This window comes from Ictalurus punctatus, chromosome 28 (genome assembly GCF_001660625.3).
Source record: "Ictalurus punctatus breed USDA103 chromosome 28, Coco_2.0, whole genome shotgun sequence".
Lineage (NCBI taxonomy): Eukaryota > Metazoa > Chordata > Actinopteri > Siluriformes > Ictaluridae > Ictalurus > Ictalurus punctatus.
In genome coordinates this window covers 9,517,134-9,533,835 of record NC_030443.2, presented here as the reverse complement: position 1 = coordinate 9,533,835, position 16,702 = coordinate 9,517,134, and the positions used below count along the sequence as shown (strand labels likewise).

At 38.7% G+C, this 16,702-nt stretch overlaps 1 protein-coding gene across 1 annotated transcript in view; it reads left to right on the top strand.

Moving 5' to 3' along the window:
* Window positions 1-13,657, top strand: part of gpr107 (G protein-coupled receptor 107) — a 35,114-nt gene extending 21,457 nt beyond the window's left edge. The window contains exons 16-18 of the mRNA XM_017460601.3: window positions 3,833-3,916; window positions 7,356-7,480; window positions 12,715-13,657. Coding sequence (XP_017316090.1) covers window positions 3,833-3,916; window positions 7,356-7,480; window positions 12,715-12,805 — 300 coding nt within the window. The 3' untranslated portion in view covers window positions 12,806-13,657. The remainder of the gene's footprint in view (window positions 1-3,832; window positions 3,917-7,355; window positions 7,481-12,714) is intronic.
* Window positions 13,658-16,702: the final 3,045 nt, after the last annotated feature.

Sequence of the window (16,702 nt, the reverse complement as noted above, 5' to 3'; positions counted from 1 at the left end):
TCCTGCTCGTGTTTTACATGTTATTGAATGTAGATTAATGGTCTGCGTCGTTACGTCCCCACACCACGCCATCCGACATTCCCTCCAGAATTCCACCCATCAACATGTCTTCGTTATGGAACCGTATACAGTTTTGGGTGTTTCATTTTTAATTTTACGAAAGCTTCAAGTGCAGTTAATTTTTTGTCATGCTAAACGCGCAAATAAACGACTGCTTGAAGTCGTGGGCTGCATCCAAAACCGCATACTTACCTACTACACAGTACCTGAAATACATGTATATCTCCTACTATATAGTAGGTAAGTACGCATTTTCGGACGCAGCCATACTCTCTTGAAAGGAGTATGAGTAGGAGTACTCCACATGTCTCAATTCAATTTGTGTTTACTTCGAGTATGAATTTAATTGGATTAAGGTAATAAAAAATTGCTGTTTACATGCTAGTTTTGTTCATTAGAGTTAAATATCAAAATATTGTTGTTCATGTAAACGTACTGACTCTCAGTTAAACAAAAATGCTCATTTAAAGAATCTATCTATCGATCTACAGTGTATATATTTACACCAATCAGCTCATTGATGCACGTGGAGAGTGAAAACTTGCCCATCTGGTCTGATCCCACAGAAGAGCTACTGTAGCACATATTGCTGAAAAAGTTAATGCTGGCTATGATAGAAAGGTTTCAGAACACAGTGCATGGCAGCTTGCTGTGTATGGGGCTGCAAGCTGCAAACAGGTCAGAATGCCCATGCTGACCACCGCCTGTCCACCGCTGAAAGTGCCTACAATGGGCATGTGAGCATCAGAACTGCGCCATGGAGCAATGGAAGAAGGTGGCCTGGTATGGTGAATCACATTCTTTTACATCATGTGGACGGCCAGTTGCATGTGCGTCGCTTATCTGGGGAAGAGATGGCACCAGGACGCACTATGGGAAGCCAGCGGAGGCAGTGTGACGCTCTGGGCAATGTGCTGCGGGGAAACCTTGGGTCCTGGCATTCATATGGATGTTACCTTTGACACGTCCCACCTACCTAAACTTTGTTGCAGACCGAGTACACCCCTTCATGGCAATAGTATTCCCTAACGTCAGTGGCCTCATTCAGCAGGATACTGCTCCCTGCCACACTGCAAAAATTGTTCAGGAATGGTTTGAGGAACATGACAGAGTTCATGGTGTTGACTCGGCCTCCAAATTCCAGAGATCTCAATCCGATCAAGCGTCTGTGGGATGTGCTGGACAAACAAGTCCAATCCATGGTGGCCCCACCTCACAACAACCTCACAGCTGCTTACATCTTGGTCCCAGATTCCACAGCACACCTTCAGAGATCTTGTGGTGTCCATGCCTTGACGGGTCAGAGCTATTTTGGCGGCACGAGGGGGACCAACACAGTATAGGGCTTTAACGTTATGGCTGAAAATTATATATAATTTCCATGAATGCCAGCAAATGTTTTTTCCTGATTCTTTTAACAACTATCCAAATGAACTGCACCACAAAAAAAGACTGCATATGTGAATGTGCCCTTCATGAACCCTCCCAGAAGTCCGTCACTTTCTTCCTCATTGTGCAAACGTATTGAGTGTGCGATCCATGAAAGATTCTCACTTGCGCATTGGTTTCCCCTATTTTCTCTTGCTATCTGATTCTCTTCTTCTGTATCCAGACCATTGACACTCACTCTCTTTGTAATGGGTTTTCACATAATATCACGTTCTTTTGTAGAGCTCTCCCTCATTGCAGAATTTTTATTAGATGTCGGTTCTGCTTGACCTGTACAATGACACAAGTGATTTATATTCATCTATTCATGACTTACCGTGTTGGAATATGTATTATAATTTGTACTGAGCTGCAGCACTGATGTTTCTGAGATTCTTTTCTTCATTTCGGAGGTATGAATTTGTTGGGCATCACTGCTGCTGAAATAAGTCTGATGACGTGGCGTGAGAGTGGAACATAGTCTGGCTGATGAATAAATTGCTAGGTGCTGTCCAGTTTGTAGAGTATTTCGTGTTTGTCTTTTTGGTTTCCTTATGGAGACGTCTTGGTAGTTATTTACCAATGCATGTTTTTTGTTTTTTTGTTGTTTTTTTTACAGTTGTACCCAAAAGTTTGCATACCCTTGCAGAATCTGCTAAGCCTTAATACTGTTAACAAAATACGATGGATCATAAAAATCCCATGTTATTTTTTATTTAGTACTGTCCTGAAAAAGCTATGATACATAACAGATGTTTACATATAGTCCACAAGACAAGATAATAGCTGAATTTATTTTTAAAAATTACCCTGTTCAAAAGTTTACATACCTTGTTGAAAAGATGGATCTCAACATCATATAGCAACTGTTGGAAAAGGGACAAATTTGCAGAAGATGCTGGAAAAACAAAGAATGTGCAGGACCTGGAAGATTTTTATGAACAGTGGGCAGTTTAACTGCTCAGGACAAACAAAGGACTCAAGAACAACTATCACAAAACAAAAGGACAATCGTGTATCATCCAGGTAACGACACACGGTATTAAGAATCAAGGGTATGTAAACTTTTGAACTTCGTAATTTTTATAAATTCGGCTATTATCTTGTATTGTGGACTAATATGTAAAGATCTGTTATGTGAAATAGATTATTCAGGACAGTACTAAATAATAAACATTTCTTATGATCCCTCTTATTTTGTTAACAGTATTAAGATTTAGCAGATTCTGCCAGGGTATGCAAACTTTGGGGCACAACTGTATATATTAAGCAACTACAGTATTAAGTATTGGGTACTAAAGAAAATATTATGTATATAGTAAGGTGAGGTTGACTAAGCTGTTAATTGAGATTAATTTATCAGAACCTTATAGTTTTTGAGTATACAAACTATCTACTAATAGCTGGTTATTGCAGTGGAGATTTGTAGGTTTGCTCACAGAAATGGGTCAAATGGGAACATCCCAGTGCTTCTGCAGTAGCATTTGTTTGGATAACAACTGGCTAATCAAGTTTATGATCTATTAAATAAGCTATTGATCTTTAGCCAAACTTTTGTTCCACTCTGCAGCCCTGATCAGAGAAGACCATTTTCCTTCATTAACACATGTATACGATATATTAGAAATAGTATGTAAACCATTAGCTTTTGTAGCCCATTACTAGCGTAATTATTCAGATAAACATGAAATACAGTTGCATACAGTGCATCCGGAAAGTATTCACAGCGCACAGTGCTTTTTTTTTTTTGTTTGTTTTGTTTTGTTTTTTTAATAAATTTTGCAAAGATTTCAAACAAACTTCTTTCATGTTGTCATTATAGGGTATTGTTTGTAGAATTTTGAGGAAAATAATGAATTTAATCCATTTTGGAATAAGGCTGTAACATAACAAAATGTGGAAAAAGTGAAGCGCTGTGAATACTTTCCGGATGCACTGCATTTCTATGAGCGAACCTATTTGTCACTGGCATTGTACTAACCAGCAAGCAGCAGCCTGTTATTGTGTTTATAGTATATATAACATTATTAGCAGTGATAGTGTCATGCATTACCTTAGGGACTCATACCTGTTCCTTACTGATGCTTTCTAAATCTTTAACTAATCGATCAGTTATGGGTAATCAATCACTTATTAACAGCATATTATGTTTTCAATATGCGACTCTTGATGTTACTGTTGTCCTTGCTCTCTCTCATTGATTTCAAATGCCAGAGCCCTACATATTTATTTACACTCCAGATGTCAGTAATTACCTTATAATGATTAGATAACTGACTGAGTTGAATGATGTGAGGGAAGTCTGCGTGTATGCACGATTAATATCTGTATTTCTACTTCACAGATCGTGTGCTATATTTATTTCACCCGTATCATCGCCATCCTCATCAAGGTCATCGTGCCCTTCCAGTGGAAATGGCTCTATCAGGTGGGTGAAAGATGTTTCTCTTTCCTCTTGCGCCAACTTATTCAGTCATCAATATACTTCCTGAAATTCTTCTCAGCAGTAAGAGTACACGATGATGGAGCTGTAGGTGTGTGTGAAAGGTACAAATTAGACTGTATTAGCCATGAATACGACATGAAAACATACTTTTCTTCAGAGATTTCTTTCCCCTCTGCATAAGACATTCAAGACTTCACCATTTATAAACTGTGTTATTTGACATTTAAATTTTAAAAAAAAATTTTTTTATCTTCTTTTCATCTGTTATGCGAGTGAATGTTGTCCTAATGCTCTATGTAGGTCCATCCATCTATTTTCCATATCGCTTGCGGGGGATCAGGAGCCTATATCAGGGAACTTGGGGCACAAGCCAGGGTGGCAACCCATCACGGGGCACAATCTCACACACACACACATTTATACACGCACGCATGCACACTGTGGACAGTTTGGAAATGCCAATCAACCTACAACACATGTCTTTGGACTGTGGGAGGAGACCTGTGTACCCAAAGGAAACCCCCAAAACATGGGGAGAACTTATAAATTCCGCACACACAAACAGGCAGGATTCGAACCCCCAACCCTGGAGGTGCGAGACAAACGTGCTAATCACAAAGCCACCATGCCCCGCTCTACATGGAGATGAATCACAAATTATAGAATGGCTGGCTTCCTGAAAATTTTATGTTTTAAGCTTTATGGTCGTTTTGGAATTATTTCTTCTACCTCTAGTTCTGACCGTGTGACTTTAACAATACGTGAATAAATGTGCTTATAAAGTCCCTGGCAATATGGTATCAACTATTAAAAGTCTAAAGATCTGATGATAAATAAGCATTTATCAGTGGCAGATCCATATTGATCGACAGCGGTATCTCCCCAGCAGCGCAAACCACTCGGGAACAGTGCTAGTACTAGAAAAGTGTGCAGGAATTGTTTGGTGTAGCCTGGTGTCTTGCTGTATTTTTCACGTATTTGAATGAAAAGCAGAGAATTCATATTTCTTGTAACTACTATTTCCCCATTCCAGCTAGTTAAAAAAAGAAAAAGTTACACTGATCAGCAGAGCATAGCTCTGCAGTGTGCAGGAGCATGTTTTTTTTTTTTTTTTTTTTTTTTTTTTTTTTTTTTTTTTTAATTCTTGGAACAACATTTCCCTAACAATATCTGATTCCTCTGTGTACAAAAATAAGCAGGTGAGTAATTCTGATTAGTAGCTCTCTTGTAAACATGACCTCACCTTTAGCAAATATAGTCCTTCCAAACTCAAATATGCAAGAAGAAAATGAAGAAATTCAGAACGCTCTTAACTGAAAATAAATAAACTCACAGAAGCGATACACAGCAGTATTATGTTAAAATGAAGGGAAGTGGACATGGGCATTAAGAGTGTAAAGAAGATGAATACATCAACTATAGGCCTTTGGGTTCTTTTCAATTCTTTAGTTGTTTCCTTGTTTCACATCCCTGCATCCCCTCCTTGCTTCTTAACTCCTCCTCACCCTGACGATCAATAGATCCATTGACAATCCAGGAATCGGTCCCAAAAGTATTTGCTAAATGAGGTGCCCTCTCTCAAAGAATGACATTTATTAATGATCGCACAGCTGTATCGCTTGTTCTGTGGCATAATGGATCACAGTGGGATTGCACACTGAATGAATAACATTAAAATCAATTAGAAAAGGATTGCACACGTACGTTTAACTTTACACATATAAAGGATGATGCTTTAGCCTGTACAATATTCTACTCAATCCTCAACTGGCGTCTAATCTGGGCATGTTTTCTGGAAACTCACACATATTTTGATGTCTTTTGGTCATTGATTTTTCCTCTGTCCCATCACATTTTTTGTAGATTATCCGTAACATTCCATATTTTCTTATTTAAATGTGTCCCATACTGGTGTAACAGTGTAGACAAACACTCTACCTTATGAAGAATTACAGCCAGTACACCAGTTGAACCTTCATAACACCTACTACTGAAAGCCTTTTGTAAGTTTTCACACTTAAATAGTGCGCTACATATTGTGGTGGGAGTTTATACCACTACTATGTGTCACGCTTTACAATAAGCACCTGTGTGTCCTCAATCTGGAAGCCTTCTTTCTCCTTATCCTTGATTTCAATGTGCTCATTTAAATAATTGATACATCCTTAATGATGGAGGACTTTGATCGATTTCCAGGTCATGGGCTAAAGGACACCGAATCGAGGAGCCATCAATTAGAGTATTGAGACAAAGCCAGAAACATGGTCTCGCCTGAAAATTAATACCACATGCTACTTCAATAGAACAGAGCAATATTTTACTGCATTCTCTCCCAGTTTAAAATTGTTTGGACTGCAGAATAATGGAAATGAAGCTAGTAGTCATCCAGAACCTTTAAGTGTTTTGACATTGGATGGATGGATGGATGGATGGATGGATTAATGCAGTGGTTCTCAATCTTCTTCAGCATGAGGCCCCGTTGTGTGGGGTGTATCCCTTTGTGGCCCCCTAGACTCGTCAAATTTTTACAACTTGTTTTTTTTTCACGATAGGCTCTTCTGTATTAACTTTCTCAGCTAAGAGACTACCTCCTTTATCTAAAAGAGTCTTAGGTTTTATCAGCGTGTAGCTAGCGGTACACTAGTATATCAACGGATGTCTCTGTTTGGTGTGTGTCTTAGTGTGCTGTGTATAATTGATTTCATTTATTAATATTTTTCATGGTTATGTGCATCATAGTTCAAAGGTTGTCAATCCTGACATACAGGTCAAATTAATTTTAAAAAAAAAATGTTCTAGAATTTCTATTTCTTCCACCCCCAACGCAAGCTGGTGGCTCCCAGTTTGAGAACCACTGGATTAATGGATGATGGAAACCAGGAAAATGGCTTCGGACTGCAATTCATATGAACAGTTATGCTACGATGGCTTAGGACCGCAGTTTTGCACTCAAGTCTCCATCAGTGAATAGTGGAAAAGTTCAACAATATAGACTTCATGTGAAAACCATAATGAGTTTCCTAGGTACACAATTGCACTGTTTGACCATGTAGTACACAGTTATAGAAGGGATTTATTTATAATCTCTCCAGTGTCACCCAGATGAGGATGGGTTCCCTTTTGTGTCTTCTTCCTCATATCGTCTCAGGGAGTTTTTCCTTGCCACCGTCGCCTCTAGCATGCTCAATAGGGAAAAATTTATACATTTAAAATGTATATCCTGAATTGATGTATTTATATATGTAAAGATGCTTTGTGACAATGTTCAATGTTAAAAGTGCTATACAAAATTTTTTTATTGAATTGAGCTAATGGATGGCGGATTAATGGATGATTGATTGGATGGATGGATGGGAACTGAAAGAACTTTTGGCTTACATTAATGTTGTGATGTAATACGCCTTTATGCTGCTCTTCACAGCTGCTGGATGAACTGGCAACTCTGACCTTCTTCGTCCTGACTGGCCACAAGTTCCGTCCAGCTTCTTCTAATCCCTACCTGCTGCTGTCTGTGGAGGACGAGGAGGACATGGAGATGGATGATGTGTAAGATGTTCACACAAACACAGAAATATGACTCATGCTGTATACTGTAAATAGATGCACAGTACAGCCAGAAGCCCTGCTCATTGCTCCCCTCATGTAAAGGCATTGCCAGTGTCCCATTTCTTAATTTCTGCCTCTTCCCTGCATCTCTTAAAGAAAACAAATTAACATGTGATCTCCAATCACGTCCTAGGTTTATATTGTAATGAAATGTATTGTACTCGGTGTACATAACTTTTTAGTTTAAACTTTTTTTTTAATCAACATGTTGGTCTATTTTCACTTTGGTTAATAGATTCTTACATTACCCACAATGCTGTTCGACTGCCTGCTGATAGTAGTGCCTGTGGGATTTAGCCCCCGCTTCATCTCTAGCGCCAGCAGGGCCTTTCTGTTTTTTTCACTCTCTTTCTCTCTCGTTCTGTCCCTCGCTCTGTCGCAGCCAGAAATAGCTTAGCAACATGTGTCCTTGTTCTTCACCTGCACCATTTTTCTCTCCACATTTCTCTGCATTTTTGCTCACCCCGCTAAGGGTGAGTCCTTCCTCAAGTCCTTCACCTCAATCTGTACAGGGCAGTGGGTGAGCGATCTCATGCCTTTTTTTCACTCCTTTTTTATGGATGGGAAGTGAACTAGAAGGGCAGATGTGCAAATTGTGCCCGATGAGTCATATAAAGAACAGAGAAGATAGATGACAGGGAAGCATGGGCCAAAAATGGATTCTATTAAAGCATACATTTGCAAATAGATCATCCAAGGCTTGGTTGGTGAGGTCTGGTTCTGAATTCAGGCTCTATTGTGAGTACAGGATCTGTTCGTATGGTTTTGCAGCCTCCGGTTATCGGCCTAGATTTTCACTTCAGAATGTTCCCTTGCTGTTGCCAGGAAGCTGACATGACCCAGCTACTCAAGCAGGCGCCATGTGGCCTGGCATTTTTTTAGGCCTCTCCTGATCCCAGGAGAAAGAGTTGCAGGTGCTGCTGGTTGTGGTGGAGGATCAGCTGGCCCTTAGGTGAATACACCACCTCTCTCCTGTTCATTACGGCCAAGGCTGGCTCCATGCCACTCCAGCTGTGTATTCTGTGCAGAGTGGATGTGAGATTTTTCAGACATTTAATTTTGTTGTGTGGTAGGCAGTGATCGACATGTTTTTTTTTTTGTTTGTTTTAAATAAAAATAAATAAATAATCAAAATGATGGTAGCAGTAGAATAGCCAGGAATCCATTTCAGGGGGAAATGAGGAAATGTATGAAAGTAAAAATCACCCAGTAATCTCAAATTATATTGAGAACACAAATGTGTCATCATTTAAGGTACAATCTACTCTATGTAATGTAAATAATGATATTTGGGAGTGACATTTAATCTTATAAAAGCAGATTCTTTGTCTCGTCTTGCAGTAAACGCCTGCAATAAACGTCTCCTCCATTTTCCTGAGCTCAGAGGGCAGCTAGCTGGATTTCAAACAGAAACAGGAAAAAAATCTGGTAGCCAACACAATGTGATTAAACAGCACTAAGAGATGTTTATTTGAAGTTTGGGATGGTTAAAGAATGAATCTTTCTTAATAAACTTAATGTAATAGAATTTATTATAATATAATCGAAAAATAGTACAACTTTTTTCTAATATTAAAACTCTCAGCACGTCTGTGCTGACTAGGTCTGTAAATCTAATGTGGATGGAATTAAAATATTGAGAGAAGTAATATCGCTTCATTTTATTAACCCAAAAGGCTGTCTGTCATTGTTTTAATCAGGGGGATGGTTTCCTCTTACATCTGCCCCTAATTCTGAACCCTGGTGCTTGGATCATGGCTCCTGTTCTTCTCTTCAAACTATAAACCAACAAGCCATTAAACTGCGAGTCAAGCTGCCAGATGTTTTCCATATGATGCGTTTACTGCACACGTAATATTCGTACATGTAATATAGACTCGTACTTACTGTTTCAGCAAATGTTGTATAAAATGTTTAACAATTTATCTTAAAAATGGGAGTGGTTATAAATATTACAGGGTTGTAGATTAGGCTTTTGAGACAGGAATACTGATTCAGAATCATGATTTCAGTTTGTTATCATGTATAAATTTTTGTAGACCTGAAATAATCCTGTAATTTAAATATATATAAAAAAATTGTGATTTGTAATGGATCTGGCTAATCTATTCATTACAGCCTTCTGTTTACATTTTTATGGCCCAGAAATTAGCTCCGCCCCTAGCTAAAACTGAACTGCTCAGCTTTGCACCTTTTCCTGAAGAAATTAACCACACCCCCTGGTTTATGATAACTCCACCCATAGTTCATTTAAAAAAAATGAACTGTTAATACACGTCAGCTGGAAAGGAGGCAAGGGGACGTCTTGAGATTGCGTTTAGGTGGAATTGGGAAGGAGGGAGTGGGGGTCGAGCTGATTAGTCATAATCATGTAGACAAATTGAGCTAATTGGACAAACTCGAAATGCTAAGAATAACAGGTTTTCTTTATATAGCACCTTGCTAACACTTGAGCTCAGTTTACTAATCCGTTGAAAAGGAAATGCAAATTAAAAATCAAATGACCGATGAGTCATTGGGAGCTCAGAGCAGCTTAGTTCTGCAGCTTACAGTCCCACTCGTGACAGACACCATCACACAGCACGCACATCACATCCAGGTTGCTGAAGCCAGGAAAAGTGTGCAGCTTGAGCTCGGGTCTGTTGGTGCTAAAATGTGGCAAGAGAAATGATTCGAGCACTGAGCTTCTTAATATGCTTGAAAACTATGAGGCTAACCACGAGGCCTAAAACTACAACATGTACAAACACACAACTTCTCAATATAGCTGGAAGAAACCCAAACAATTATAAGCTAACTGTACTTATAGCACAGCACTGTCAAATCCTCGATTCTGATTGGTCAGAAAGTGTTGATCACATTTACATTTATTCATTTAGAAGACACTTTTATCTAAAGCAACTTACAAATGAGGAAATACAAGCAAAGCGATATATCGAGTGGAGAACAATACAAGTAGTGTTACCATACAAGATTTATAATTGAGTTCTAGAGAAGCAAAGTGCACAAAGTAGAGGTGTAAGAGCCAGAGTAAATTTTTTTTTTTTTTTTTTTTTTTTTTTTTTTTTTTTTTTTTCTTTTCTTTTTCTTCTTCTTCAATAAATTAGGGGTTAGTTAGGTGTTCACGGAAGAGCTGGGTCTTTTTTGAAGATAGTGACAGATTCTGCTGTGCAGATTGAGGTTGGAAGTTCATTCCACCACTGAGGGACGGTTAGTGTGAAGGTTCTGGAAAGGGATCTTGAGCCACGCTGAGTAGGAACTACTAAGTGTCGGTCATTAAATGATCGCAGATTGCATGAGGGAACGTAAGCCTTCAGGAGAGTGTTGAGGTAGCGGGGTGCTGTTCCAGACAAGGTCTTGTACTTGAGCATCAAGGCCTTGAATTTGATGCGGGCAGCTACAGGAAGCCAGTTGAGGGAGATGAAGAGGGGTGTGACATGGGTTCTCTTGGGCTGGTTGAAGACGAGGCATGCTGCTGCATTCTGAATCATCTGGAGGGGTTTGATGGAGCTGGCTGGGAGGCCCGAGAGTTGTGTGTTGCAGTAGTCTAGTTTTGAGATGACGAGAGCCTGGACTAGTAGCTGTGTAGCCTGTTTGGTGAGAGAGGGTCTGATTCTCTTGATGTTGTACAAAATGAACCTACAGGACCATGAAGGATCGCCCATTAATATGGCATATGATTAATTTTCTACACCAGCACAGCTCTGACAGTAGTGCCGACTGCAATGCAAAGCGCAGGTTTATACAGTCCCTCCAGGATTTCACAATTCTGCGATCGATTTCTTTAATGCGCTCCTTCAAATATGTGATTGTTTTGTCTAGTAACACCTTGCACTTGAACTTGTACCGCAGTTGCTCCATATAAACTCATAATTATTGAAGTTTTCTGTAAAGGAGCGTAAACTGTCAGAGGTAAAGCTGTAACTTAACATTTTCCACCACAGGAACATTTTCATGATGCGCATTCTCTGTAAGCTGCAAAGCTGTATTTTTTTTTTTTTTCTTTTAACACAAGATGGGGGGGTTAGTGAGGGAATGACTATAGCTTTTATGAGGAACTAGCTTGTTTCATGGATATTAAAAGTGACTATAAATGGTTAAAAATGTATGACACGTCATTCTTTAATAAATTAAAACTGAGTCAACTTACTGCAAGGAGTAAAACACTTCAGGCATATGATTGCTTGACTAATTAACATAATGTGGCCATGTTCTCAGTGCTCAGTACCTGAGTGCCAAGACCAGAGGAGCACTGTAGAGGCAGAAATATGGACAATTCATTGATATTTTGACAGTTTGGATGGATAGATTATAATTTCTAGCAACACTGACATTATTTGTTCTTTCCAGTCCATACAGGATTTCACAGGTTTTTTGTGTGTGTGATTTATGACTAAAAATGCTTGATTTTGGTGTGTCTTTTTTCAAAATTTGCAATGCAACTTTTTTTTTTTTTTTTTTTTTGGTAAATGAGACCTTTTAGCTGTACTCATGTTCAATTCACATGAATCGAGGAAGACTTTGGCTGAATGCGCATTGTGATGACGTCACACTACGTCTCTCGGCCCCAAATTTGCTCAAAATCTGCGGTAATTTTGCAATATTTGGAAGAGCTTGCAATTTTTGCTTGAATTTGCGTTCATTTCTGCAAGCGCAAAATCGTAAAATCCTGGGGGGACTGTCTCTTACAAAACAATTCATTTCAGTTTTAAAGGTTTTAGGGTGAGTGTAACCTCTAAAGAGTGTTTCAGCAAGTTTTAGTTTCAAGTGTATAGTATGGTTCTAAAGGTTAAGGAATAGTTTGTGATAAAGTCTTCACTTAATAAGTATTTACCAAGGATGGTCAAGACATACGAATATATAGGTGAACTAGACAAACTGTGTGTGCATATCAGACTGTATAATGATTGGTGGTGGCATCCTCACAGCAACAGAAACAGCTCAACCGTGTGGTTTCTAATAAGAGGTTGAGTATGTGGTGAAGAACACTGGGTGGAGTAGAGACATGAGTTAATTCTTACTCATTCGTAAGTTTATGCAGTGTCTCTTACTTCCAGTATGTCTCCGCCCACCTCAAACTGGTGGGGGGGCGGGGGGCAGAAGTCTCTCAGCTGAAGAGATCAACATTTATTCTTCTGCAAATAATTTCAGCATGGAATCTGTTCTCTCCACAGGGTAACTACATCTACTGCCATGGGGGAGGGTGTGAAAAAGGTGAAGAAAGTGTCAAACGGCCCATCAGAGGAGCGGGAGAGCATGGCATGATGGGAAACGTAGTCCTTCAGGGATGTGTCTGGACTTAATGGCTAGTTGCAACATGGTGGGCATTTTAACCTTCGCTTGTGGAGGACACGGTGAAAATTCCCACTGGATGTGCTCATGCTGGGACGTGGGGTAATATCTCTGTAAATGCTCTACAGACAGTATAAAGACTCACTAACCTCCCTTTCTCAGTAGTTCTAATGGAAACGCTTGGTGCTGTGCTTTTGTCTTCAGTTAATGCAGGTTGTTTTGCTTTTATTTATTTATTATTGTTTTGTTTTTTTTAATTCATGGTCTCTTTATGGTATTTTTGTTCTAGCACTTTAGCCGACACACTCCGAACAAATCTCAAGTCACTGCAGTGTCACTATGCAGATTCCTTGGTACTCCAGAGCCTCAAGTTTACAGATTTGAGTTGAATTACTTTTCGCTGAAAGTGGCGTTTAAATAAAAAAGAAAAAAAAAAGATGAAAAAGCTAGGCTGTATTTCCTGTATAAATGTACAGATCTGAGATAATTGTACAGACACAAGATTTCCTACCTTTAAAGGATGAACCTTGACTTTGTCATGTTTTCAGTGGCAGTTACTGTATCATTTTTATTTGAGGATTAATGATGTTATATTTCGGGGAATCTAAGCGTTTCCTATGTGGATGTTGCAAATGAATGCACTGGGCTGTATCTTTCAAGAGTATCAATAATTTTAATAATATTTGAAATCACAAATCTTAAGTTATCATTTGGATCAGTTATAAAAGGGTTTTATGTTAATGCTTAAATATTTTGCTTTTCAGAAATGTGTGGGCTATATAAAGTGGTGATATATTCTCAGTATTAAATTGTGCAATGGTTTGATTTCTGTTGAATTGTGTCTACATTTGTTTTTGTCTGAAGTTGAAAGACATTTTTTTTTTCTCCGATCTGTGTGATGTTGATCAGATATCAGGGACAAAAGGCTAATCGATCAGTCGTCTCTGCGGATTTTCTAAAACGCGGAGTAGTTGAGGAGCGTCATTATATTCTTTTACATGAAAAGATTCTGGAGGACACAAATGGATGCTCTTCGTCAGTCACGTGAGATGTGTTTACACTTGTTAGTAAAGGCCCTGGGCTTGTGTTTTATATGGAATATCACTGCCAATTATTACTATATCGAAGGTTTAAAAAGAAAATATCTAATTTGGCTTCTTCACAGTAACACTAAGATACTTAATGAAAGTCAATTTTTAGAAGACATTTTGTTGAACAAATTATGGTGTGTATTTAAATTTATCATTTTTCTTTTAACATTCCAAATACAACAATAATTACACAAGTCCGCTTTTCTCCTTGCTTATGATGACCACAAATTTTGCCATTTTATGTTTGAGAAAGGTCTGATCTTTACGTTATTCTCAAATTTTCAGGGTAATGGTTTAAATCGGTATAATTTTGATGTGGACTTCATTTACATTTTGGATTTTTGCTGTATTTTTGGTTTATCGCTATTTGAAGAATTAGAGTAATATATGACCACATTTCGGAGTGTGTCTAAGATTTAAAGATTTTAAATAGGGGTCTGTGATATGGCTCAAATATCATAACTCAATTCTCAAAGACATTTTCACGTGTCCTGATATATACTGTAATTTTGATAAGAAACTCCCAGCAAAACTGGTGTTTCTTTCTTAAAAAAATGTGGAAAAAGAGTTTAATGATACTTAAATTTAAAACACACACACACACACACACACACACACACACACACACACACAAACAACGATTTCATGATATTGGGGTGACCGAGTGGTGCAACAGAAAAGCCGTCACCCTATAGCATCAGGAAGTCATGAGTTTTTACCCCAGCGATGCCAAAGCCACCCACGGCCAGGAGACAACGAAGCATTGTGAAAGCATTGTTAGTGTAACATCACATTTCATTACTATGTAAAATACGGTATGAATAAACTGTATGGTTGATATGCAGTTAATATGACATTATCACATACACATTGACACTTCACTGGATCTTATTACTAAGATGTTCTTGTAAGATCATGGTAGTTTATTACTGACCTGAAATGACATGACAGTGAGCGAGAACTTCATATTAATCAGTGATGCTTTGCTTTAATCTTAGATACAATATTTCATGTCTTGTTTTCTGCCCAAACCACTGATAGGAAGGATCTATGTTGCAAATGTTAGTGCAAATGATCCAGTGTCATAAAGCTGTATGCAGTGCATGGATGAGCAGCTGGCCTGAGGGTCTATGGGGCTCTAGGCAAGATTTAAGAATGGGCCACTCTTGTATCATTTTTTTTGCTATCAGCTAAACATGTCCTGACACAAAAACAACCAGAGAATGAGTGCTTTCAAAAACATCTCTTTTTAATTATTGTTAACCCAGCTAACAGATTAGCATTCCTTCAGCTTACATTTCACCTAAGCAATGGTGAAAATCAAGCTAGCTAGTACTTAGTTGACACTAGGGCCTTAGATGAGTCAGTCTGGTATGGGTTTACTGAGGATAGCAAATTACACATTTTGCCAGAGAAAAACAAGCAACCGCTGAAGTGGGACTAACTTATTAATCATCCTCATGTCTTGAGTGCTGCGTGTCATTGCTGTGGCTTAGATGCCCTTTAAGAGATTGCGATGTTGCCAAAATGTCAACAAGCAACTGAGAACAGCCTGAAGAGCCAGAGACACCAAAAATTGTGTCACGAACACTAATCTAGCTCCCTGTGAGGCAAAATGTAACTCATTTCAATTTCAGAGTGCTTTATTGGCATGATTGTTTACATATAATATTGCCAAAGCATCAATATAGATAAGAACGGAGAATAATTACAAAATAATAATAGAGAAAATAAGATGTTTGTTGAGTGTGTACGATTGAATTTGGGACCTGGACCATCGGCACTGGTTGCTGGGACTCAGCAGGATGTCATAGGTGGATCTGATGAAGAAGCTAAACCTGGCATGTGGGATTTTCCACCAATCAGACCAGCTTATAACTTTATTGACTATGCCTTCCTTTGTTGTCCAGCTTCCTTGTTGATGTTGGCTGACTGTCTTAACTTTGTACTACTCTGCATCTGATTAATTCTGATACCACTAGCACTTTCCTCTCCCTCCTCTACTGGCTGAGGACCATGTCTTTTATTGTTTCCACCCATCCAAGGCCTTTTCTTCTGCCAAGAATCTGCTGATGTTTCAGCAATGGTATGTTAGACCCATTTGAAACAGACCTCTGACAAGTAAACAGGAAAGGTTTTCTATCAAACTTCTTGTTAGAGATATCGCTGATCTCCATGATTTTCATCTAGTGCTGACTGTGCAGGAAGTTACCCATTTGAATATGCTCTATGATCTGTATGTTCTGTTTGTTTGAAAAGTAGCGACTGGATAACCTAGCTACCTAAATGAACTGCATGTTCATATAATTGATCATTTATTTCAATAGGTTCTGATTTGGTCAATTTTAATATCCGATCCAAATTAATATTATGAAAGCTAGCAAGCGAGGTAATTTTTCATCTTCCCTTAAAGGCATTTTGGCTTGCTACCTAGCAGCTACTGGATGGGGAGGACTCCCTGAGGGGCCGTTAGACCAGTTTACAGCAGATTAAGACATGGCTTTGCTACAGAACTATGAAAATTGTCAACACTATTAATGTTTTGTACAAAGTTTAAATAATGTCAAATGAAGTTTGCTGGGCTATGGTCGTAGTAAGAGCTTCAGGTATGTGTTGAAAAGTGCGTGTGCATTCATGAAGCTCATTTCAGCCCACCCCAATACTGTCAACCACGCCCTTTTAATTATCATCAAATAACTCTTATAAAATGTCCATCCATCCATCCATCCATCTTCTATACCACTTATCCTTTTCAGGGTCACGGGGAAACCTGAAGCCT